The 24,949-nt window shown below is 29.1% G+C and overlaps 1 protein-coding gene and 1 long non-coding RNA gene across 10 annotated transcripts in view; one reads left to right on the forward strand and one right to left on the reverse strand.

The window, feature by feature from the left end:
* Nucleotides 1-6,799: 6,799 nt before the first annotated feature.
* On the reverse strand, nt 6,800-8,070 carry LOC149893896 (uncharacterized). The gene is made up of 2 exons (XR_016449119.1): nt 7,526-8,070; nt 6,800-6,987 (listed from the first exon to the last, which is right to left on the reverse strand). It is a non-coding gene; the product is annotated as an uncharacterized LOC149893896 (long non-coding RNA).
* LOC149893897 (uncharacterized) overlaps nt 7,682-24,949 on the forward strand; it is a 55,041-nt gene continuing 37,773 nt past the window's right edge. For 2 of the 9 annotated variants that reach the window (XM_090076464.1, XM_090076463.1), the window contains exons 1-4: nt 8,054-8,634; nt 11,912-12,058; nt 12,812-13,250; nt 15,401-15,433. In XM_090076464.1, the coding sequence (XP_089932590.1) occupies nt 11,954-12,058; nt 12,812-13,250; nt 15,401-15,433 (577 nt within the window). In that variant the 5' untranslated portion in view covers nt 8,054-8,634; nt 11,912-11,953. Of the gene's footprint in view, nt 8,635-10,677; nt 10,755-11,911; nt 12,618-12,811; nt 13,251-15,400; nt 15,434-16,188; nt 16,283-24,949 lie in introns of those variants that run through there. The other 7 variants (XM_090076460.1, XM_090076461.1, XM_090076462.1 and 4 more) reach the window with 7 other exon arrangements.

Here is a 24,949-nt window from a genome sequence, read left to right on the forward strand (position 1 = left end):
TGACCTAACAAAGTCCTATGCATTAAGAAAGTCTTAAATTAAAAATTGACAAATTTTGAAGATTTTTGTTATTATTATCATATATATATATATATATATATATATATATATATATATATATATATATATATATATATATATATTTGATAATAATAACAAAAATCTTCAAAAACTCCATAACTATGACATTTTTTATCATTCAAATTTGTTTAAATAAATAAATATTTGAAAAAAGAAAATAGATTTGTTTTTTTAATGATTTATGGGACATAAGGCATTTAAACGATCAGTATGTAACATGATTTGATAAAAAATAGTACATGTGAAAATATTTTAACATTTGATGATCGCTTAAAGAATGATTTGAGAATAGTAACTTGATTCAATTGTCACGTGATTTCAATTAATAATTACTTCAATTTTTGTAATTGATAATTGATTTACCCACAAACGATTAAAACATCAATATAGTTAGGAAATCATCATGATCCCACACTAAATAAAAACAAGTTTCCTAAACTTAAAGAAAAAACCTCCCTATAAAAAGTTTTGGTTAATTACAGTAGTAGTTTGAACCGTAATTTTGCCCGAAACAGAATAAGTAAAAGGTTGTCGAAGCAGAAATTTTGAATTCGGTTTCGGCCGAAACCGGTAGCGAAAGTTTCCATTCGCTACAATTAGCGGCAACATTTCAGCTAGACGATATTTTAATCACATAAGTATTTTTTATTATTAAAAAAGCGGACTTTAATAATGAGTTTTAATCGAATAAACCACAATTGTTACGAATATTTAAAGAATAACTTTTTCTTTTTTAAAAAGATAAAAATATTTTGGAGCGCTTACCGTGGTGTCACCTAACAAAGTCCTATGCTTTAAGAAAGTCCTAATTTAAGAAATGACAAGTTTCGTATACATAAAATAAACATTTAAAGAAAAAAATTTAGTTATTTTATCTAACTAGATATTTAGTTTAAACAACAGAATTATTTTCCGCAAATGATTCTTTTATATATACGAAATTTGTCAATTTTTAATTTAGGACTTTCTTAAGCATAGGACTTTGTTAGGTCACACCACGGTATGTTTTTATTTAAAAAAATTAACAGTTGGATTGTTCTCCTAACTGCCTGAGCCGTTTTTAACAACTTAATCTAAAAAACGGCGTTAAAAAATAGGCGATTATTATTTTTTATCAATATTTTAATAAATAAATTGAGAAAATATATTGCAAATAACTTAACTTAACATTTAGTTAAATCTAATACAAAATATTGTAAAATATCTAATATAAAACAACTTAACATTTAGTTATATCTAATACAAAATTTTGTAAAATATTGAAAAGTTTTGAAAACCAAACGATATTTTATCGGAACGTATCGTACATATCGAAACTCAAAAACATCGTTATACAATTTTTATCGATAAATTATGCGATATTTATCGCTAAAAGCGATAATGATATCGTGCATATCAAAACCCAAACGATATTTTATCGGAATCATATCGTAACATATCGGATATACCAATTCATATCGAAACCCATTATCGTAAAAAATATCGGTTAGTTTCGATATTTCGATAACGATACGCAGATGCTTAGTAATTTAGCTTCATTTTTTATGTGGTATTGAACGCTATTTATAGATTGATTTATGCTTCAAGCGTACTTTGAAAGCGTCGCAAGTAAACGACACATTTGTTTCTTAATTGCGATTCGTACAGCGATGTTTGTTTTATGAGCTGCGCAGGAAAACCGCGGTAGTTTCGATGTTCCCAATTCAATTTCAAGATCTTTAATTAGCTCAGCACTATGAAGATCGTATTCGTTACCTTTGTTAAAGTCATAAGTGATGTTTACTTCCTCAGCTGTTTTGGCTAACTGAATAACATTTGTAAAAGTAAGCTTCCTTGATTCAGTTAATAGCACTTCAAGAAGTTCATCTGAGGTTTGAATTTCAATATTTAAGACTTCATCTTCACATATTTTTAGCTGCTCATTTCCTGCTTCTTCAATATAAAGGGCAACCTCTTGGTTCAGCAATAGATCATCTTCAAATGCGCTATCGCCACCTTTCGTCTCTTCAACTCTATCTTCTTGAGACTTTTCAAATAATTGCTTAAACAGTCTGACAAATGAGCTCCCTTCATCACATGTAATAGCTGTTAAATAAATATAACTAAAGTAATCAATAAATTCATTGTGTTTACAGTATTTAAAGCTATAAAATTTTTAAAAAATTGCCATTTATTTTTGATTTATTGAAGGTAAAGGTATTTATAATCTTTTCAATCCCTAATTTAATATTTTCTGCATTGTGACGTTAACCAATCACATAGTGTTTTTGTGGTTGATTGCCCGTTTTAAGCGATCTTTTTTTATATATAAAATGAAAAAACATACAATGGGACAGTTATTCAAAGGAATTAATTGTCCATGGCTGGAAAAATGTCCATGGCTGGAAAAATATCTACAAAACAAAACAAAAATTGTTATCTAAAAAAAAATTTTACAAATAAAATAACATAGAATTTAGTAAAAAGAGGAAAATGGCCTTTTATGTGTCAGGTAAAACGCCCTGTATATATTTAGTTTTAATATTTATGTTTTGTTTCAAAAGAAATAAACTTACCTAAAAGTTTTTAACACTAAATAATCACAGGACGTTTTGCCCCCCACATAAAAGGGCATTTTTCTTCATCCAAAACTAGCTAATTGCAAATAAACTAGTTTTATTCATTGAGTTTTAAAATTTTTATACTTGGAGTATTGTGGAATAAATTACCCACAAAACAAATAATTCTTTATTATAATCACAAAAATAATACAACTAATTTTCTGTAACTTTTAGTGAGGCAAGATGTTCCTAAAGTCAAGTCCCTTGTGCATTTGTGAGATCTAGGTAAACTAATAATGTTAACTTTATGGACATCTTGCCCCACCGTATCCTAAACTTGAAAAAATAAGAAATCAAAAGAAGAGAATAAAAACAATTGTTAAAAAAAAAAAATGAAATGAAAAAATTAAACTGTAAGGTGCAACGAACGAAGGGGGAGAAGACTGAGTCAAAGTAAGTAATTATATATGCTATATATACACGATATAACATATATACAAATATATATGCTATATATACACGATCTTTCTTATTGTAAATTTTATGATACGACAAAGGAAATGGAATATATATATATATATATATATATATATATATATATATATATATATATATATATATATATATATATATATATATATATGTATAATATGCGTATGTTCCGTTTCAGTTACGTTTGTAAACCCACTTATACGCGTAAGTTGCGTTTGAGTTACGTTAGTAAACGCAACTTACAACCTTATATGCGTAAGTTGCGTATTAAATGCGTGCGTAAACGCAGTTATTTGCGTAAATTGCGATTACGTTTACGTAAGTAAACGCAATAAGTTGCGTCAAATGCATTTGAGTTAGCGTGTGAGTTTTTATTTCGGAACGCAAACGTAAAACGCAGTTTTTTTTGCGTTCTAATGTATGAATCTATGCTACTCTGGCTTTCATTTTATTGCCTCCAACGAGAAACCGATTGTTGCGGATTTGTTTATTTATTTGTGGAATTTGGCTGGACTTTTGTTTTTCAGAACACCATTTTCAAAAAAATGCCTATACTAAGCTAGCAGAAAATGTTTAAAATTATGAAAATGGTAAAAAGTGTTTTGATACCCATTGGAGTACAGAATACTCGATAATTGACAGCCAGCGCAGCATTATTTTTGCTGAGAGAACCATACATTTTATGCAGTCTTAGAATTGCAAAACTCCTTAGAGTCTCAATTTACGCTTTACATTCAGTAAAAAGAATTTATAACTTGTTGCATATTTTTTAATAACATTATCACACAAAGAACTAATGTTATATTTTTTGGTGGGTAACACTTTTGGAATAAAAACCAAAAATAAATATATATTTCCTCATTTCAACTTTTTTCTCATAGTGTAGGACCATAGCCGTCCAATTTTCTGAAAAAAAGTCAAAAAGTTACTACTCTAGTGTCAACGGAATATACAAAGATGGTTAGGAGCATGGGCACCGGGCTCAATCAAATGGCAACGTCACCATACACAGAATTTTCAAGAGATTTTTTCCCGTTGGTGATCACGCTGCCCTAAAAAATGATCTTACTAATACCCTTGTACTGCACCACGCTCTGTGTGTTCTTTCAGGAAAAGTATATCATCGTTTCCGTTTACCTTGATGTTGAGCACCATTTAGCATGTTGATTTAACTCGTCCAGCTCGGTCTGTTCAACGTGATCAACACTTTGCTGAAAAAATGAATTCAAATGAACCCGATTTGTCTACAAATGATGTAGATTCAATAAAATATCATGGAGGAACCGACAATCAACATAAAACAAAAAGACGAGAGAGCTGTTAAGGCTAGTAAGGCATCGGCGCTCTTGACACACGTATCAGCCCTAGCCTAGACCTCACCATCAACAGTGATGAACACTGTAGATCAAGCACTCTGCAATAACGACCGGTGCGTACGACTACCCAAAAATTGAATTGGCTGATATAATCAGTTGTTTCTAAGGATTCTCACATCGAGGTACCTCTTGATGTCTTTGAGCGTTTTGGGTTTTATCTCGCGGTTTGACGTTTTTTGCACGTCCTTATGAACGCTGTTGAGGTGGGCCCAATATTTATTTTCAAGAGCCTTAAACTCTACGATAGTAAATTTTCCATCATTGATGACGGCGCTTATTCCTTCCTGTATTGAGGCAATTACCGCACAAGATTGGGTATATAGAGTGCGATTAATCTTTGAGGAGAATTTATAACGCTTTTCGATGGCGCTAAGCAGGCTCGATAGGATGCCGCATGTTGCGTCTAAACATGCAAGCGCAATCCAAGGTATAAAGCCGATTCCAGGCGCTGCGAGACTAGCAGCAATGACACAGGTCAGCAGACCAGTCTAATCAGATATAGCGACCCAGACCATTAACCTTTTGAGTGGTTCGATTTTCCGAGTGGCAGGGTTCTCGATATTGCTATTCTCGATAACACAGCCCCCTTCTTATCATGTGGTATTGCTTGTAGAAACTCATTATTGCACTCTCGCATCGGATTGGTCTTTATTCTGAGATCGCTCGGGATAAGATATAGACCCAAGGCAATGCTCTGGTAGTGTGTGATGTCGGCACTAAAGTCTTTTGGGTGTTCTATGTATTCATCTAGGGTGTTTACGAATTCCGTTGGAGCATCTCACTTCGTCAGATGCTCTATCAGATATGGTTTAATTTCCTCCATCTTTCTTAATTAACTTAGATAAGTTTTCTAGATTGTTCGTGACTTTATCTACAATTCAGGAGCTGGGTTGGAAAGCGTTCTAGATTTCAATTCATCCATCCCCTCCAGGATACTCGTTGGTAACAATATTTTTCTAGTTCCAGTAATACCCAAGATTCCTCTCACTTTTAAATCAAAGTTGCTTTGGTTGCAAGTAAGGGGTTTGAAGATCCCTACATCACTCTTGGATATTTATGAATAAAGGGTCCAAACCGATTCTGGTATCCTGCTCTAATCCGAATTCTAGACAAGCTCCTTCCTTTTTTTATTACAAATTTCCCTTGCACAGATTCGGGGTTGATAACGACGCTGGGGTTCCCTCGATACCCTTCTCTCAATCTTTTATAGAAGTCGTCCTTAAGCTCGTCTGACTTTATTTCATTTAACTTTTCATCGATTTATTGGAAGCTCCTTTCCTCTGGAGTAATAACTTCATCAGTAAGTGTGGATGGTAATAGAAATTCGGTTTCCTCCTTATACCCACTCTACGCATAATCATTTATAAATTTTACTAAATTTTCTCTTGTCAAAGGAATACTCTGGGATCCATAGCATTTCAAAAATTTTTACAAAGGCTCTATTAGAGAGTCGTGCTACTCTCCAAATATTTAAGTATTAAACGAGATGGCTTCTAGTTCTAGTATGTATGGCACACAGCTCGAACCCACGAGGGGTGTGCTGACTCGGCACGCTATATGCGGGGAAAGGTTGATAACCTTGACAATTTTACTCATCAGCTCTATAGCTAACCTTTCGGGTCAAACATTGCTAATTAAATTCCCGACCCTAAGTAGGAAAATTGTTGTGATGTCTGGGACCGTACACTTGATCTATGATGTGTCACTCACAAGAAGAAGAACTGACCTTACAGCTTGTTTCGTAAGCAATCTTGGTCGAGCCATAATAGACAAGATGAGTATCAGGATGAAGGATCAAGAACTTCAAAGTAATCAGTTTTATGGGGACTACTGGGCTATGCTTAACCTATTTATATCTCCCTCCCAGCGATCCTCTCCAGATTGATTGATGCAAGAACTTGATGATCAGGCTCATCCTAGCAATCTAACCCCGCTCAGGTCTGGTTAAATGCTAGTGCAGCTAAGGCTCATGGTGAGAATCCCTCAAAGTACTGCACACATCTCGACTTTGAGATGGTCACAAGTAGAGGTCCTTTTCACCCTTTAAGCTTTGGACACCTTCTTGAGCATGAGATCGTGTTTAGCAATCAATCTCAGGTCATCATCTCGACTGACATAGGGGCAGCTGTAAACTACAGTCTCAATAACACCGCTCTCCAGTTTAAGACCGTCTCCTCCGCCTCGCTGTCGACGGAAATTGCTCTCGGCGCACAAAGTCGTTTTGCTCTAGCATTTGAAAGTCGCTTTGCTCAGCCCGTAAGTGTATGCGCATATAAATAATTTGTAAGACGCAAAGAAACACAAAAACTCTTTTTGAACTGGTATTACGTAAATATTTGTATATTTAAAACTTGTAAATTTACTGGAATGCACAAAATTTTCGCTGTCCATTCCATTAGTTTTATAAAGTTCACTTGATTTCAATTTCACTGTCATTTATAAATTTGTTCAACGGTGATGAGTAGGCTTCGTTTACATCAGCATTAATTTAAACTTCTCTATTAAAAAAAAGCTTCATGTCAACATTATGTTGGAGTTTTTTACTTAACACAATAAAACATTTAAATCAAACATACAAATGTTACTTGAAACAATAAAAAGCATTATGGGTAAAAATTAAAATATCAAAAATATTAACCAACAACATTATAATGAAAATGTGCATCAAAAGCTTTGATGTACGTTTCAAAGTTTGAAAATATGTTAATAATTAATAATTAGTTTAGAATTGAGCAATACTTCCACTCTAAAAAATTTATTTTAAGTGTCAAAAAAAAAAGTATAAAGGTTTTTTCTTAATTTAAAAAAAGAGCTCCGATAAACGGAATCGCATTGTGGATCAGCACATACATCATAACTAATTGAGAAAGAAAGAGGAGCTCTCCAAGGTTACTCTTTACTTTACTCCAATTTAGAATAATGTTATAAAAAACTGCTTCTGATAAAATAGTTTTTTTCAATATGGAATTTTAATCTTTTCCTTTTACCACCCCTTTAACCTTTTAGGTTCATAAAAATTATATTTAAATAACTTACGTTTTAAATTTTCTTTATTACTTATTGTCATCTTTAATTTGAATATTGAATGTAGATATTTACACCAAACTTGATAAAAAAAGCTGAAAATAGCGGAATTGCACGTGTCAGTAACAGAAAAACTTTCTCAACCAAAATTCGTTTTGTAACCATTCTAGACGTTCCATCTGATGAGCGATGATATTAAAACAAGATTTGATGTTCGTTTTAAAAAAATGAGGCTTTCATCTTATATATCGTTAAACACTTTTACGGAAGTTTGGAAAACAGGAAAAAAGAGCGTTTTTTGACAATTCAAATTAAATTTGAATTAAGACAAAGATTTAGATACGGTAACAATAGTAAAACATTGTGTCGCAACTGATATTTGTCATATCATTTGTCAAGTCACATGCCATTTATGAAATGTTTTTAACGTTTTACATTTGGTTGTAAATTTTGAAAGTTGCATTGTGGGCTGTGTTCAACCAATCAAATTCCATGGAGTTGTTATCAATAAATAAAAAGTTGAATATAACATTTTAGTTCTCGCCCAACCTTCTTTTATCGCGTTCGTTTGCTTTAACGTTTGCTTATCACGAATCAGGCATTTTAGAGAAAGATGAAAAATATTCAAATGTGCTTGAGGTGTGATTTTGAATGTCATTTTAAACATATAACTTTTGCATATTAACTGTAGCGTAGTTAATATGCAAAAGTTGAATTTATTTGCTGAAAATTGTTATTTTGAGTTTTTGATTTTATGAAATTAATTCTATTTAACTTTGATTAATTTTCGAAAAATATTATTTGATGTAAATGAAAGTTTTTAGATTTATGATCGTTATATTTGTTATGTTGCTTATCGTGCTGATTTTTGTCAACAAAACTTCGTCAACGTGTTAAAGCCTTTCTTTTGTTTTCATTAGGTTTAAAGGTTTACGCTGAGAGTTTTTAACTGAACTATAACTGTGTTCACAAAAATATTTTAATCTTTTTTAATACCTAAGTAAAGTTGTAGTAAAAATTTGAAGGTGTTAAATTTCACTTTTAACAAATATATTTGTTTGATAAATCAATTGGATATGACGCAAAGAGCCCCATGAAGCCTCCTTCCGAAGCCAAATCTAGTAAATTATTAGCTATGTCTAAAGTTTTTAGGCGCTACTGCAGTTTCTGTTTTTTTGCTGATTCAGAGAAATATAACAACATAGACCTGAAAATCAACAGAAAGTGCTGTCAAAGTTTTAAAAAATACAACAAAAAACCCTAATATTCACCATTTTTTAAAAATCTTTTTCCTAAGGATTTGAAATTGAACCTATATTATTTACCTTTACTATTGTTGTTATTATTATTATTATTATCATTATTTTTATTATTATTATTATTATTATTACTATTATTATTATTATTATTATTATTGTTATTATTATAATTGTTATTATTGTTATTATTATTATTATTATTATTATTATTATTATTATTATTATTATTATTACTATTATTACTATTATTATTATTGTTATTATTAAATTGTTATTGTTGTTATTATTATTATTATTATTATTATTATTATTCTTTTTTATTGTAAATTGTCGAAGATTAATTTGGTTTTTTACTAATATTTGTTAGCATTGATTTCATAAGAAAAAGGCAAAACCATTAAAAATCAATAATAATAATAATAATAATAATATTAAAAATTTCATCATTATTATTATCATTATTATTATTATTATTATTATCATTATCGTTATTATTATTATTATTATTATTATTATTATTATTATTATTATTATTATTATTATTATTATTATTATCATTATTATCATTATTATCATTATTATTATTATTATTATTATTATCATTATTATTATCATTATTGTGATTACTATTATTATTGTTATTATTATAATTGTTATTATTATTGTTATTATTATTATTACTATTATTATTATTATTATTATTATTATTATTATTATTATTATTATTATTATTATTATTATTATTATTATTATTATTATTATTATTATTATTATTATTATTATTATTATTATTATTATTATTATATTATTATTATTATTATTATTATCATCCATATTATTATCATTATTATTATCATTATTGTTATAACTATTATCATTGTTATTATTATTATTATTTTTATTGTTATTAAAGTAAAAATATAATTTATATCATAAATTTTAAGAACAATACAAAATTTTATTTTTACACAAATTTAACAAAGCCACAGTTGAAATTATATTAGCAAACAGTCATCATCAATTCTTTTGATGAAACTGTAAAACAGACATTTTTGTACTTTTTCTTTCTGGTTCAATTTACATTTTATTATTATTTATATTTTGAAAAAAAGTTTTTTGAAATAAAATAAATATTTAGTTTTAGATTTCAGTTGAAATGATTTTGTGCTGATTTTGCACCTTCTCTTAAATTTATGAACTTGATTTTTTTTTTTTTTTGAAACTTTAATTTGCTTATTTGTTTAAATATTTTTAATCAGCAAAACTTCCTTTTTACATTCATATTTTACATTCTTCATATTTAATTCTATTTCAGTAGAAGACTATTTTTGTTTATCATTTTTTAGTATTCTTTTGTTTATTATTTATTATTTTTTATTGATTTATTTAGATAGTGTTTTATTATTTTTATTGTTGTTTTTTTTTTAAATATAATGTTGTTGATAATTCCTCTAATACATTTCATGGTTAACTATCATGATTACTTTTTATATTACTTTCTGATCAAAGTTGATAAATGAATTCATTTTTTAAATCTTTTATTCATTAAAAAAAACTTTAATTCAAATTTTATTAAAAGTTATTTAATCTGTAATCATTTGAGTAAAATTTCAACTTTTTATTTATTCAGTTTTTTATTTATTCAGCTTTTTTTTTAAACAGTGATTTAGTTCTCTTCTCATGTGATTCTTTTAGATTTTTTTAAATAATATAAAAGATAATATATTTTCCTATCATGTGTTTTATTGTGTTCATTAAAAATCTTTAATGGTTAAAAAGTTGACAAAACTTTATAAAGAAATTAATATCAACTTTTAACACCTGTTAAAACCTCAAGCAAAGTTAAAAAGATTAGAAATTGACATCTATGATGGATTAAAATGCATTTTTCCATTAATTCCATTGGTTAAAAATCAAATCCCCAAACCAGCAATTTCGGCTTCTAAAGAATTAAATCACTCCTGGAGCTTGGTTATTTAATTGTGAATATTTTTTTAAATAAACCAATAAAATGAGTTTTTTTTTAAGAAAATAGTTTGATACATTAGCTCATTGTGAAATTGTTACCTTTTTTTGTCAATGTCATGAAGTCTAAAAAATTGTTAAAAAAAAAAACTTTTTATGCAGTTTTTTTTCTGACTATCATGATTTTAAAAAACTGTTTGCCCTTATCACATCTATATTATTATTTTTTTTTTTTTCAATTTTCTCATTTAAAATCAGCAATGATCTACCATCATACTTTCATTCCATTGAAATTATGGTGGGAGATAATTGTACAAGTTCAGTAATATTATCTTGATGCTTCTCTACTTTTATGGTGAGCAAATATAAAAATTGTCAGTTTTGTCGTTGTTATTATTATAATTTTTGTTATTGTTATTATTATGAATATTATTTTTGAAGTTGTTATTGTTGTTGTTGTTGTTGTTGTTGTTGTTGTTGTTGTTGTTATTATTATTACTGTTACACATTTTATCAAGTAATTTAAAAAATAAGTTTTATATTCTTATAAATTTTATAAAAAACAATCATTAATATGTAACAAACAATAAAACAAATTTTTGGTACAAGAAAAAATTCAACACTTAAAATAAAATAGAATTTTATCTGATAATAATAATAACAATACAAAAACCAAGCTTTAGTAAAAGTTTTTATATTGTTTTATATATAAAATGGTTGTAAAAACTTAATGGTTGTCAAACTTAAATCACTCATTGATTGTTATAACTTTTCTTGTAATACTTTTTTATAAATGTCTTTTAAATTTACTTAAAAGAATAAGGATGGTGTAAGATTAAGTTTTAAATAAAAGATGAATAAATAAATAAAAATGTGGTCTAAGAGCTTGATACAAAATATGAAATAATAGTAGTTGATATAAAATCCACCTCAGGTAAATATTCTCAGTTATTTATTAAAATAATTGTGTATTAGGATTCCATTTTAAACTATCTGTGGATTTTCAACATTAACATAAAATCATAAATTCATTTTTTTTTCAAAATCTTTTAAGTTCTGAAAAAAAGATGAGTTTATTATTTTATATTTATGTTGAAAACAAATTCTGCATTAAAAACAAAATGAATTTTTTTTTAGATATGTAAAGTTAAGTTCATTTTTTTTGTTCTTTCAGAAATGTGTGAAACACTGAAAAAGTTTTAAAACATACGGAAAAATGGATGAAATTGTGCACTTAGTAAAAACTCCTGCAAAGGTTGAACTTTTAAAAAATTTCATTGAATTGACTGTAGTTGATGCAAATGAAGTGGAAAAAGATACAGTAAGTATTGCTGAGCAAGATTTATTTCTTAAGAGACAAATGACCTATAAGCCAAATAAGTTTAATGAAGTATTTTCAAAAGAACTATCCTTACTCTTGATATCTGGTATTGGTGGAATTGGAAAAACTTGTTTGCTCAGAAAGTGCTTACTGGACTGGGTCAATGGTATCTTATGGGAAGCAGTGGATTTTGTAGTTTATTTTGAATGTAGAAAGTTAAATCAATATCAAAATATCAGTAACATAAATGAGCTGTTTAAGGTTTTCTACGAGGATATTTTTCAAGAGTGTTTTTCCATTCTGTCTGTGATAGATGGGTTGGATGAGTTTGCTCACATTGATGAATTAATAAATTACAATCCCCGATATCCAAGCAAACAATCCATTATTAATGCATTAACAGAAGTGTTGAATATTCAAAAACACAAGTGTGTTGTTGCTGGAAGAGTTGGAGCTATACAAATACACAATACAAATCACAATACAAAGAAAAAGTAACAGAATGTGCAGACATGTTAACCATTCAAATAATGGGTTTTAATGAACAGGGAATAAATGAGTATGTTGAAGAAATTGGCAACAAGAAAGAAACCATTAAAAGTGTTCTTAAAGAGTCTTACAGTGCTAAAGCTATGGCATCTGTTCCATAGCTTTAGCATTGTAAGCAATGTGTTCAATTATTGCTGCAAGTGGTTCTTATTCTTTCAACACTATGACTGAGTTGTATTGCTCTATTTTTTATACTTTTTACAGAAAAACATTTGCAAAACCAATGAAGCAGTTCATAAAATGATGCAAAATGAGAGAAACAAGCAACATGTTTTAAGAGTTTGTAAAGTGGCATGGGAGTTGTTCAATCAAAGTAAATTTGTTTTCTCCCAAGATGAAATGAAAGGTATTATGAATGACTTTGATGAAGTTGAAAATGAACTTGTGTGTTTCATTGAAAGAGTTGAATCACAACTGGATTATCAATATCAGTTTGCTCACCTTACTTTACTCGAATTTTGTGCTTCGGTTCATGCAAATGCTTTTTTGAGTACTGAAGAGATAATGCGTAATATAAAGTTGCGTAGTTGTTTGCCAATGATTTGTGGACTTGCAAATGAAAACAAAAGAAGTTTTGTAAGATTACTTGGTAACTTGATGAATTCAAATGAAGAAAAAAACATATTGCTTAATGCTGTACTTGGTAAGTTCAATTAAAATGTTAAAGAATTATTTTTAAATTACAACTTTATTTGAGTTTTCATTATTTGTTTTACATGGTTATAATAAGTTGAAAAAGATTTTTTATGCAACTTTGTTATTTAATGTCTAAATAATCTTTCTTCAAACTAATTAAATAGTTTTTTTAATATAAAGATTGCAGCAATTTTAAAATAGCACCTGTTGTTTGTTTCATTTATACCAAACAATTGAACAAAATTGAAACAAAATTGTACAAAAAAGCAAAGAAAAAATGGAAATACTATGAGAAGTTTTTAGATAATGACATAATAACTATTTTCTTCTCTCTTCTACTTATATTATGTGAATAAAGGTATGTAATACCCGTTATTAGGTTTATATTACAGATATTATACTAGTATTACACACCAAATTAATTATGTTTATGTTTTTCCCTTTAAATTAACAAGGTTATTTTTTTTTGATTTCATATACAAAAAAAATTTTGATTTGAGCTGTAACAGATGTAAAAACATTTGTTATTGCTTAAAAGATAGTTTTTCTTAAATATTTGTTAAGTTCTACAAAACAGATGATGATGTTAAAGTATTTTCAAATATAAAATTCAATAAAACTTCGTTATTACATGTTAAAAAATAGTTTGTCCATGTAAAAGCTAATTCAAGGAAATTAAAGTTAACTTAGAAATAATACAACAGATATCATCTCAACTTATTCATTTGAAGTTACTAAAAATACTTTTGTGTCTTTTTACTATCAAGTTTCAAGTTGTAACCTGCTTTTAAAAAATGCTTCTAAGTAGGTTTTTTAGAAGAACAACTTTTGAAATAATTTAACAGTTAAAAACATGAAAATAGAAATAAGAATTTCTTTTAATCTTTTAATTTAAGAGTGTAAAAGAAGTTGAATATGCAACATGCAATCAATGACTCTGCCAAAGAGATAATGTAAAAAAAATGTATATTTTGATGTTCTTATGTTGTTAATATCTTTTTGATATTTTTTTATTTTGCTTTAAATGTTATATTTTTGTTTCAAATTTTTTATGTATACGTTTACATGTTATATTGTTTCCAGTAAAGTATTACTACATAATTTTAACTTAACTAAGAAGTCTTCTCATCACCTTTGAATAAATTAAGTTTAAGTGAATATTATAAAGTTAACTTTGAGGTATATCAAATAATTTAACCTCCTTACATAAAGTTGTATAAAGTGGGAGTATAAATTTATTTTACTCTTAAGTGAAATATTTTTCAGTGTTAATTTACAAGATTTAAGTTGTTTGTCCTCCTTTAAAATAGCAATTCTCTAGATATTTAAGATAAATTAAATCATTTTGTAATAAGACACTTTTAAAAAAATATATTGACCAGCATGTGCAACAAATGCTCATTTAAAAGGTTTTCATACATGAACATAACATATATATCTGTTAATTATATTTATATGCATATCATTTTAAAAATGAAAGGTATCTGTTTTTTGCTTCAAGATTAATAAATATATGTCAAAAAGAGTAAAATAATAAAAAAGTCAGTTTTTAAAAATCGATTAATGTAAGCGTTTAAACAGTTTGCAGAGTTTGAGGGGAGTTTTATTGTTTTTGACCATAAAAAGTTTAACATAAATATTTGACTTTTATTACTCAACCAGAACATTTTTTTTTTTTTTTTATCATAAAAAAAAACCAATTTTGACATTTCAAGATTACAAGACCAAAAAGTGTGGGCCCCTCATTATGAGTATTGATATGTGCGTAATGTATAGTATTATTCCTTATTGATCTTTATTTGGAAAAAGACTTATATAAGCATTTCAGAGGCAGAAGGCGTTTGTAAAGTTTTGTATTTTCTTTGCAATTTTTTTTGTGTTTTACCGTAACAAAAACACGAACTTTGACTTTTCAACATGGTTACAAGACAATAACATAATTAAAACATGAGGAAAAAATGTTTATTCCTTATCACTAGGGAATATTGATTGCTTATGCCAAAAAATATCGTTTTAGAAATTTCACTTTTTCAAATTTTGCTGAGTCAAAGGATAAACGATTTAAATTTATTTCCCCTTCCTTTTTTTGTTATCATTTCTAATTAAATAAATATTTTATGAAATAAAATTTCATACATCAAGCTTTTTTGATTTTAGATTTGGTACCAAAAATTATTGGTTTGAATAATGGTAAGAATTATTTATTTTAATTTGTTTAGGGAAGCTTTTACGTGATCAATGCTTTGAAAATGGGATTGCTTTATTTTCAAGAACATTTCTTCGGTTCGTTCCCACACCACAAAATTAAAATAATTGATGAATTTGACTACTTTTCTTCTTCATTTACAAAATACCATAGAGCATTTCTAGCTAAAAATGCTCTTCTATAAAAGCACTGTAAGAAATTCTTTTGAAGAAAGTTTCAACAGCTGAAAGGAAATAGTGAAGATTTTTTTGACATGAGTTTTTTTCGGTCTGTTTTATGAAGAAAATGACTCTCATGACTTTCAGTATATTATAGAGATTCAGTATTTTATTAATTGTAGTGTAAATGATGTTGATATCAGTTGCGTTTGTTATCTATTTAAATGGATTTATTAGTTAGTCTCGTTTTTATGTTAAACTTTAGTTTTAACATATTTTCTATTTTGTGAGTTTTTGTTTTCAGTGTCAGTTTTATTAGTTTGTTAAATTTCTAGAAAATAGTTATTAGTTATCAATTTGTTAGGTATCAATAGGTTAGCGAAGTGTGTAAGACAATTGTAAATGTTTATATTGAAAAACATTCATTTTCCTTGTAAATTTGAACTTAAATTTGACTTAAAAAGAGTAGATTTTATGCTTTCACAGATCCATTGAAATTCTTTGTGAAAATTAGTTTTCAATGTGATAAAAGCCCATCGGCAGAATTTTGAAAAATAGAATCATTTACACTTCTGTTTTAGTTTGCAACCCTTCGAAGATCGACTTTGTTCGGCCACATCAAAAGATCAACTCTAGAGGGTGTTACACCCATATAACCTCTTATTCAAGTTTTATGTAAGTTCTTTTGTGTAAACAATTCTCACTCTCTCTCTAATACACCCCTCCCCCACCCACCCCTTACTTACCTTAAAAGCTTTACGGAGTTATCTAAAGAGTTATCTAAAGAATAGAAATTTGTAAGTTTGTTTTCTTATTTAAAAATAAGAAAATAAACTTAGAAACATCTATTCTTTAAGAATAAATCCTTCCATTTATTGAAGGACTTTGGTATAATTAAAAACTCAGATAAAATTAAAAATGAAGAGGAACGTTGCAGCCTATTTCAATGGAAGTTGCACCCTCCTAACCCTGTTCTTGATTAAACTGAAACATTCTATCCTCCCCTAAGACACGAAGCTGTGGGCCAGCATTTTCTTACCTATAAAGATTTTACAGTAGAGAGCAAAAGTTTATAATTAGCTAAATTTTTCATGTTTTTTTGTCACTACTTTTTGACATTTCAATGAAGATAAATGAAATTTTTAACAATTGTTCCTTTAATGTGATCGTATAATTTACTCAAAAGAATGATAACTTGTAATGGAAGGTAGAAATTCAAATTCTATTGAAAACGTAACCGTGCAAAATATTAATAACACTTCCATGTCCATTCAGAAAATCAAAATTTCATTAAGAAAAATTTACTTATTTTAGAATGAATCTACTAGATATAATATTAAACTTAAGTTGAATTAAAAAAACAATGGGAAAGTCTAAGGAATTGTCACGAAAAAAGAAAAATTTAATAATTCGCGCTGTAGAGAAGAAGATTCTTATAAGCAAATTTCTGAGCTTTGAAATGGGGCTAAATCAACAAATGGTGTGCCAGTTAAGAGATATAGAGAACAAAAGACATTTGAAAAAAATGATGGCTATGGAACTTTTTTATTATATTGATCTAAATTTAAAAATGAAAAGCCTCACTTTAAAATTTCACTTGAAAATAAAATGTTTTATCTGCATTCTGTTCATTTTGAGTTTTTGGTTAACTGAAGCAAACTCTTGTTAACTAAGAAGGTCGCTCTTATGACATTAGATAGAGAGGTAAGAAATTAATTTTTTTATTACAAAGCATGTTTCTCGATTTTAACCAAATTAAAAACAATTATTTTTTGTTTGTTTGAAAGTTCCGATTAAAAAAAGTACAAATACTTCAATCACGCTCCTGCTTTCAAAAATTGTCATGAGATGCTCTAAATATTCTCAGGAGAACTGAGAATATATAAAGCGTACCGTACGTGACAAATTGAGTGAAGAGAAAGATTGCAAACTGTCGTTCCACAATCCACGTTCGAGTTTTCAATTACAACTAAACCCTCATTCTGGATGAGTTTTCAAACAACTCTGTAAGCATTTTTTAAACTGGAACAAAGCGAATATATGAAGTTACAAACTTATTCATGAGTATCATTAAATTGACTGCAGCACTTCAAGCCTTTGATCATCCTCAGCATTTTTGAGTTCATCTTGCTTTGTTGAATGAAAACAAATGCTAAGTATGAATTATTGCTCTGAGAAGATGTTTGGCTGATGTTGACCGGCTGACATTGACTTTATAAAGTTATAAAAACAAGTTGTGTTAGTAAAATCGCAGCTATAAGCAAGCATTAAGAGCTATTACAACCGTAATGACACTTTAAGTTAAACATCAATTGTTGACATTTAATCGCTGCATTCACCTTGGCTTTAAGTTCATAATGTACTAGCTACGAAAAATGTTCGATTTTGAAGATTGCTAACAGAAAGCACCATTTTAAAAAAGGACATTACGTTAAAATAGATAAGATAGGGTAGTATCTCTTTCTTCTCTTTTAAGCCTGGTCTCTTGTTATTTATTCTCTTGTAAGCAATTTTTTTCTATAAAAAAAACTTTACCGCTTAAAGAAAGCTCATCGCTGTTACTCTTGCACCCTCAGTTTGTAGGCGCTGTTTTTTGGAATTATTGACAGCATGGTTTTCAACATTTTTGTGAGTTGTTTATATCAAAACTTATAAAAAGTCAAAAGGAAATGAAAGATCAGGTAACAAAGCAACTTGGTAAGAGCGCAATAAATGTGGCGGACTAAAACAGTTTGCACCCTACGATAAATGACTCGTTCAATTAAACCTTATTTGTATATCAAGACACTCAATTCTTTACTTAATTGGTTTCTACTCTATCGTCAACACAATCCCCCTCGTGAAACTTTTCGGCCCTCAAAGCCTGACGAAATTATATTTTTTTATTCTAAGAAAAGTGAAATGGATAAAATCATATAAAATATAAGTTTTTATGTTACTTTCAGAAATCTTTCATATTAAACATGCGAGGGGTGTAAGGGAAAAAATTGAATTCCATTTTTTGGAAATTTAAAAAAATAATATTCGGCGACTTTTTGTTATTGCTTTGTTAAACAGATTGTTACTCGATGTTGGGTCTTGAAGTAGAAACATTAGGGGTGTAGCTGTAAAAAGCTAAAAGTCTCTTTTGATATTTCTTGATCTTTTGTAGCAGCAGCGTGAAAATCCCTGTTTCAGAAAATATATTTAATCCCTCATTTCTACGCATTGTTTCGGATTTTATACTAATATAAAAAGTATAAAAACTTCAATAGCGTTCTTACATTTAAGAATTGTCATGAGATGCTCTAAATCAGGGATGGCCAAAACGTGGCTCGTGAAACGCATGCGGCTCTTGGAATTTCATTTCGACTCTTTTCATATTAACTTAATCGCAAAACTTATTTTTTGATATGGATTAAATACTAACAATAATTCACTTCGCAACAGCAGTAAGAAAAGAAAAATTGATGACGAGAAAAGAATTTTTAATGAAGATTGGACAGAAAAATTTGCTTTTATTGAAAAATGTAATAAAGAACTTGCTCACAACAAGTCAGGGAATATTAAACGCCACTATGAAACTAAACATACAAGTTTTACTAAGAAATGTCCATTAAATTCAGATTACAAGAAAAATAAAATCGAATTGCTTAAAACGATAATTAACAATCAAATAAATGCTTCATCTTTCAGTAAAGAATTAACTATTTCAACTGAAGCAAGTTTTGTTATAGCTTGGAACATTGCAAGAGTAAATCATCCTTACACTGATGGGGAATTTGTAAAGCAAAATGTTTCAGATGTGCTCATAGTTTTAGATCTTAAAAATAGCAAAATCCAAAGGTTAATCGCAGATTTCTCGACATTCAACTGAAAGAAGAATATCTGAAATTAGTGCTGATATTGAGCAACAATTGTTGAATGACTTAAAAAACTGTGAAGCATTCAGTTTAGCTCTGTATGAATCAACAGATGTTCAAGATAAATCTCAAACGGCAGTATTTGTTAGCTATGTAACATCAGATGTAATTGTGAAAGAGGAATTACTAGATTTGGTTGAGCTAAAAGATACAACTCGTGGAGTTGATATAAAGGAAGCTCTTGAAACAGTTCTACTTAAAGCTAATGCACCTATCAACAAACTTGTTAGTGTTGCTACAGATGGATCACCAGCAATGGTTGGCAAACATGTTGGACTTATTGGTTTATTAAAAAGTGATCCTAAGTATCCAGAGTTCATACCAGTTCATTATTTGATTCATCGAGAACATTTAGTAACAAAACATTTTAATTTTTCAATCGTTCTAAAATCAGTGACAGAAGTTATAAATTACATTCGATCAAATGCTATAAATCACAGACAGTTTAAAAACTTTATTAATGAATTGGATCTTGCTGACAAACCAAATGACCTATCATTTTACTGCGCTGTACGGTGGCTTTCAAGTAGTGATGCTTTTTATAAGTTCGTAGAATTAATAGAACCAATTAAATCTCTTTTGATTGAAAAGAAAAAGACTTTTGATTTTTTGCAAGATATTTTGTTTTTGACTGGTTTAATGCAACATTAACAAAGTCTGAATTTATCTCTTCAGGGAAAAGAAAATATTATATCTGATCTTGCTCAGACTATTTTTAGTTTTCCAATAAAATGACCCTTTTTCAGAAAGATCTTTCTTTAAAAACCTTTAACCATTTTCCTCAAATGAAGAAGATGATTATTTCTAATCCTTCAATTCAGTATGATGACCATAAGGTTGAATCATACAGGGAAAAATTACAGAATTTACTTAAAGACTTACAGAAAATGTTTAAAGATTTGCATGCACTTAAATCATCTTTAGGATTTATAATAAATCCTTTTTTAATCGATATTATTGGTGATGGTTGTCCAATTCCATCAAACATAGTTAAAGAAGTATCTCAACTTGAAATAGAACTATTAGATCTCCAAGATGATCAAAATCTGATGCTGCATAAAACACTAACTTTATTGGAATTTCGGAAGATAGTGTCTGAGGTTAAGTATCCCCTACTGAAAAAGATTAGCATAAAATTTATTTAAATTTTTGGTTCAACACACACATGTGAATCTTTGTTTTCCACTATGAAATTTGTCAAATCAGAGTATTGTGCAAATCTAACCACTGAGCATTTGTCAGAATTACTTAGAACAGCAACTACACGCTTGAAGCCATATTTTAAGAGACTTACCAGTAAAGTTCAGAATCTTAGTGCCTGATTGGAAAATTCATAACTGTTTGTAATTTTGTTACTTTTTTAAAAACTTATGATGTGAATATGCTTCTTAAAACATTTCTATAACTACTTTTTCTTGTGTGAGAGTAAAAGGGAATCAGATTTTTATTTAACTTGATTGAAATGAGTTTTTCGAAACACTCAAGATAATTTGAAATTCTAAACAAGCTTACATTTACACTGTTATAAAATGGGTTCTAACCTTGACTTTCTGACCCGAGAAAACCCTTTTGTGGAATGATAGCCCACACTATGGGGATCACTTGAATATAAGTATTAAAATCAGATTACAACGTCCTGGCAAGTTATTGATGTTTAAATTTTCTGAATTTATTGATTACACACACATTCGAAATGACAGCTTGTTTTGCATTTTTACAGTAAGATATAATTTTAAATTCAAGTAAACAAACATACTGTAGCATAAAGAGCATTATGTTTTATGAAAACATAAAAAAAAGTTGAAAAATTAAAAGATATCAAGAAGATAAGCTTCCTTTTTTACCAAACAAATATAATATTTTTTTATTCTTCTGTTTTTCTGTTTAACTTTTCATAAAAATTTTTTTTAACTGTGAAAATAAGACAGTTTTTGAATTTCGGGAAAATAAAAATTTCGGGAAAAGGCATGATTTATTTACTTTATTCACGAGAGCAAAACTGCGCACGTCTAATTTTACAAAGAAATGCCGAATACAGCAAAAAACCACCAAGACTGCAGGAAAACTGTCTGTTTTCTTTGCTTCAGTAAATGTCAGAGGGAACTGACACCTTTCCTAAAAGAAAAATGCCAAACAATACTCAATGAGAGGATCGATTTTAGTAATGACAAAGTTCCACTTGGAATTTGTGAAAAGTGTCGTTCTTGTTTAAGAAGAAAGGATTCTGGAGAACACATCAATCTCCCATCACTTTTCAATTTTGAGACTAAAAATTCGATCTCAAACTAGAGACACACAATGTGACTGTTTGATTTGTTCTGTTGGAAAACTGAGAAATAATGGTCAACAGAAAACTCAGCTTTTGCAGAGCTCAGCACAAAATACTCCATCTTCAACTGTCCAAAAACGATGCTCTGACTGTTTTTCAATTATTGGAAGAGGATTACCTCATCATTTCACAAAGGGCACTTTGCGAAATAACCTTGTTGCTGTTGCAACCAAGGATCCTGTTGCATCTGAATGAGTTGCTGCTCTTGTTGTTTCAAGTAAGGATTCTTCTCCACATGGCACTGTTCGATTGAGTCAACCACAAGGTGGAAGAATGCTTCCAATAATGCCAGGTAAAAGTTTAACTTTCATGAAAAGATATTTTAGAAATTTCGAAATTAAACAATATCTGCATTTATTTTAGGTTCCTCATCAGCTAGAAAACTATTTCCTTCAAACCCATCAATTAGTATAAAAGAACTTGTTCAAGTTCAGGCAAACACAGGGCTTTCAAACAATGGCATCAAGAGACTAGCTGCTACAATTAATCAGTCAACTTCACAACATTGTTGAGAAAAACTATGCTGTAAAATTTGATGCAGTTAGTAAGCAGCTTTCTCACCATTTCACGAGTTCATTGATTAAAGATCATGCTGGATGTGGAAGGACTGTCATTCATTGTTAGGACTTCAAAGAGCTTAAAAATGAACTCATTTCTATGAGAAGCACATCAAACAATCATATTGTGAAAGTTGGAATTGACGGTGGAGGAGGATTCCTGAAAGTAAGCCTTGGAATTATTGAATTAAATCGTGAACCTAACACTCCCCCAGCAAAACTCATTTACACAAACAAGTTTTTCAAGGACACTGGAGTTAAGCGGCAACTTATTATTGCTGTCTCTGAGGACCTGCAAGAAAACTACTCAAATGTGTCTCAAATTTTCGAATTGATCAATATGAGAGACCAAGATTTTGTTTTGTCCTGTGACCTAAAACTGGCAAATATAATTTGTGGTCTCCAAGCACACTCAAGTGCACACCCCTGCACCTGGTGTGAGTCAAGTGCAAAGGACCTTTTAAATCAAGGAAAATTAAGAACTTTCCAATCTCTTGATCAGAATGTCTCACTTTTCAATGCAGCAGGATCAAACATCAAAAGAGCTCGTGATTACATGAATGTTGTTCATTCATATTTGATCATATTTGATCTTGCTGGTGGCACATTAGTTTTGGACTTCATTCCGCCAATGGAGTTGCATCTCCTTATTGGTGTTTTCAATCATCTCTTTGCTGCCCTACTAAAAGTTTTCCCTCAAGGAACTCTTTGGACTGATTCACTGCACATTAAACAACAGCCTTATCATGGAGGGCATTTTGCAGGAAATGAGTGCAGGAAGCTGCTAAAAAATGTTGATCTTCTTCAATCTATTGTCGAGAAACACTCATGCTATGCTGCAATACCATTAGTTGATGTATTTCGAAAATTCAATGCAGTAGTGTCTGCCTGTTTTGGATGCGTTCTTGATCCAAGTTATGTACAAAAAATTGAAGCTTTCAGAGTGCCTTATGTGGCACTGCAAAATGTTTCTGTGACACCCAAGGTTCATGCTGTATTTTTTCATGTGAAAGATTTCATTGACAAACACGGCCAAGCTCTCGGACTTTACTCAGAACAAGCAACAGAGGCAATGCATCACAACTTTCAAGTGCATTGGCAAAGGTACAAACGACCTAACCATCATCCTGAATACAGTAAAAAGTTGAAATGCTGCCTTGTGGACTTAAATAGTAAACATTGCTTGTGAAAAGAGCCATTTTAGAATGATTTTTTCTTGTATTAGAATATTTATTTTAAAGCATAATTTTCATTTTAGACACACGATAAACTCTCAGAATATGTCTTTTTGTTTCCCTAGTTCATATTTATTGGAATAACCTATATTTTGTACTATATTCTGTCGGTTTTTGACGGAAAACTCGAAAATTATGGTTTATGTCGGTTAAAACTGAAATTTGGCTTCTAAAAAATAAAAAAAAAAAAAAAAATCTTGTCGGTAAAATTTTTTTTTTTTCATTTTCATCCCCCCCCCCCACCACCCCCCACCCACGTCTTTGTCCTTCGGTACGGCCCTGTCAATAACTTGCCAGGACGTTGTAATCTGATTTTAATACTTATATCCAAGTGATCCCCGTACTGTGGGCTATCATTCCACAAAAGGGTTTTCTCGGGTCAGAAAGTCAAGGTTAGAACCCATTTTATAACACTGTGTTTAAAGTTTTTTGCCATTGAAAGAATTTTTTTTTTAAATTTAGACATAAAAACTTGTAGTAAACATAAAATTTGTACACAAAAAGTTTTTTAGAAAAAGTTCTTTAGAAAGATTTATTTCTTTTCATAAAAATTTAAGTTGAACTTTATGGAGTATTTTACAACACTTATTTTGCCACCAGTTTCTAATTTTTTTGTGAGGCAAAATATCTTAAGAAAAAGAATGAAGAAAAATTTTCTTAACGAAATATTTAATGCGGCTCTTCGGTTCACGCAAGTATTTGAAAGCGGCTCTCGTGCCAAAAAGTCTGGCCATCGCTACTCTAAATATTCTCAGGAGAACTGAGAATAATTTAAGCGTACCAAGACAAACAGAGCTTAGAGAACTGTTGCAAACTAATGTTCCGCATTCGACTTTCGAGTTTTCAATTACAACTAAACCCTTCTCTGGTTGAGTTTTCAAACAACCCTGTGAGCGCAGTTTGAAAGTAAATTATTTTTGTATCAAAAATCTCACGGGGTTTTTAAATAAGGTTGAGCGCTGTTTTAATTGAGCGCTTTTTTTTTGGTAAAGCTTCTGATTGGCGTATTTGTTTTTCGTATTTCTATTGGTTGAAGCGCAACCAAAGTTTAGAAACGGCTTACGACAAGTTTCAATAAATATTTTTTTTTTGTATTTCATAAATTACTTATTTGTTTTATAAATATTTGATAAATAAAAAATATTTTTTGAATTGATTTACGACTATTTGAACTGTTTTGATCTTTTTTATAAAGAAAATAATATCCGTAATATATTTATTAAACACGATATTGTGTTTTCAAATTTTTGCAATTTGGTTTTCTTGAATAATTGTTGTTGCAAATAAATAAATATTAATAATAATATTAATATGTTCTT

The sequence above is a fragment of the Hydra viridissima genome, unplaced genomic scaffold (genome assembly GCF_058129835.1).
Source record: "Hydra viridissima isolate aposymbiotic clone 2 unplaced genomic scaffold, HvirCarnegie_v1 scaffold_1, whole genome shotgun sequence".
NCBI classification, from domain to species: domain Eukaryota; kingdom Metazoa; phylum Cnidaria; class Hydrozoa; order Anthoathecata; family Hydridae; genus Hydra; species Hydra viridissima.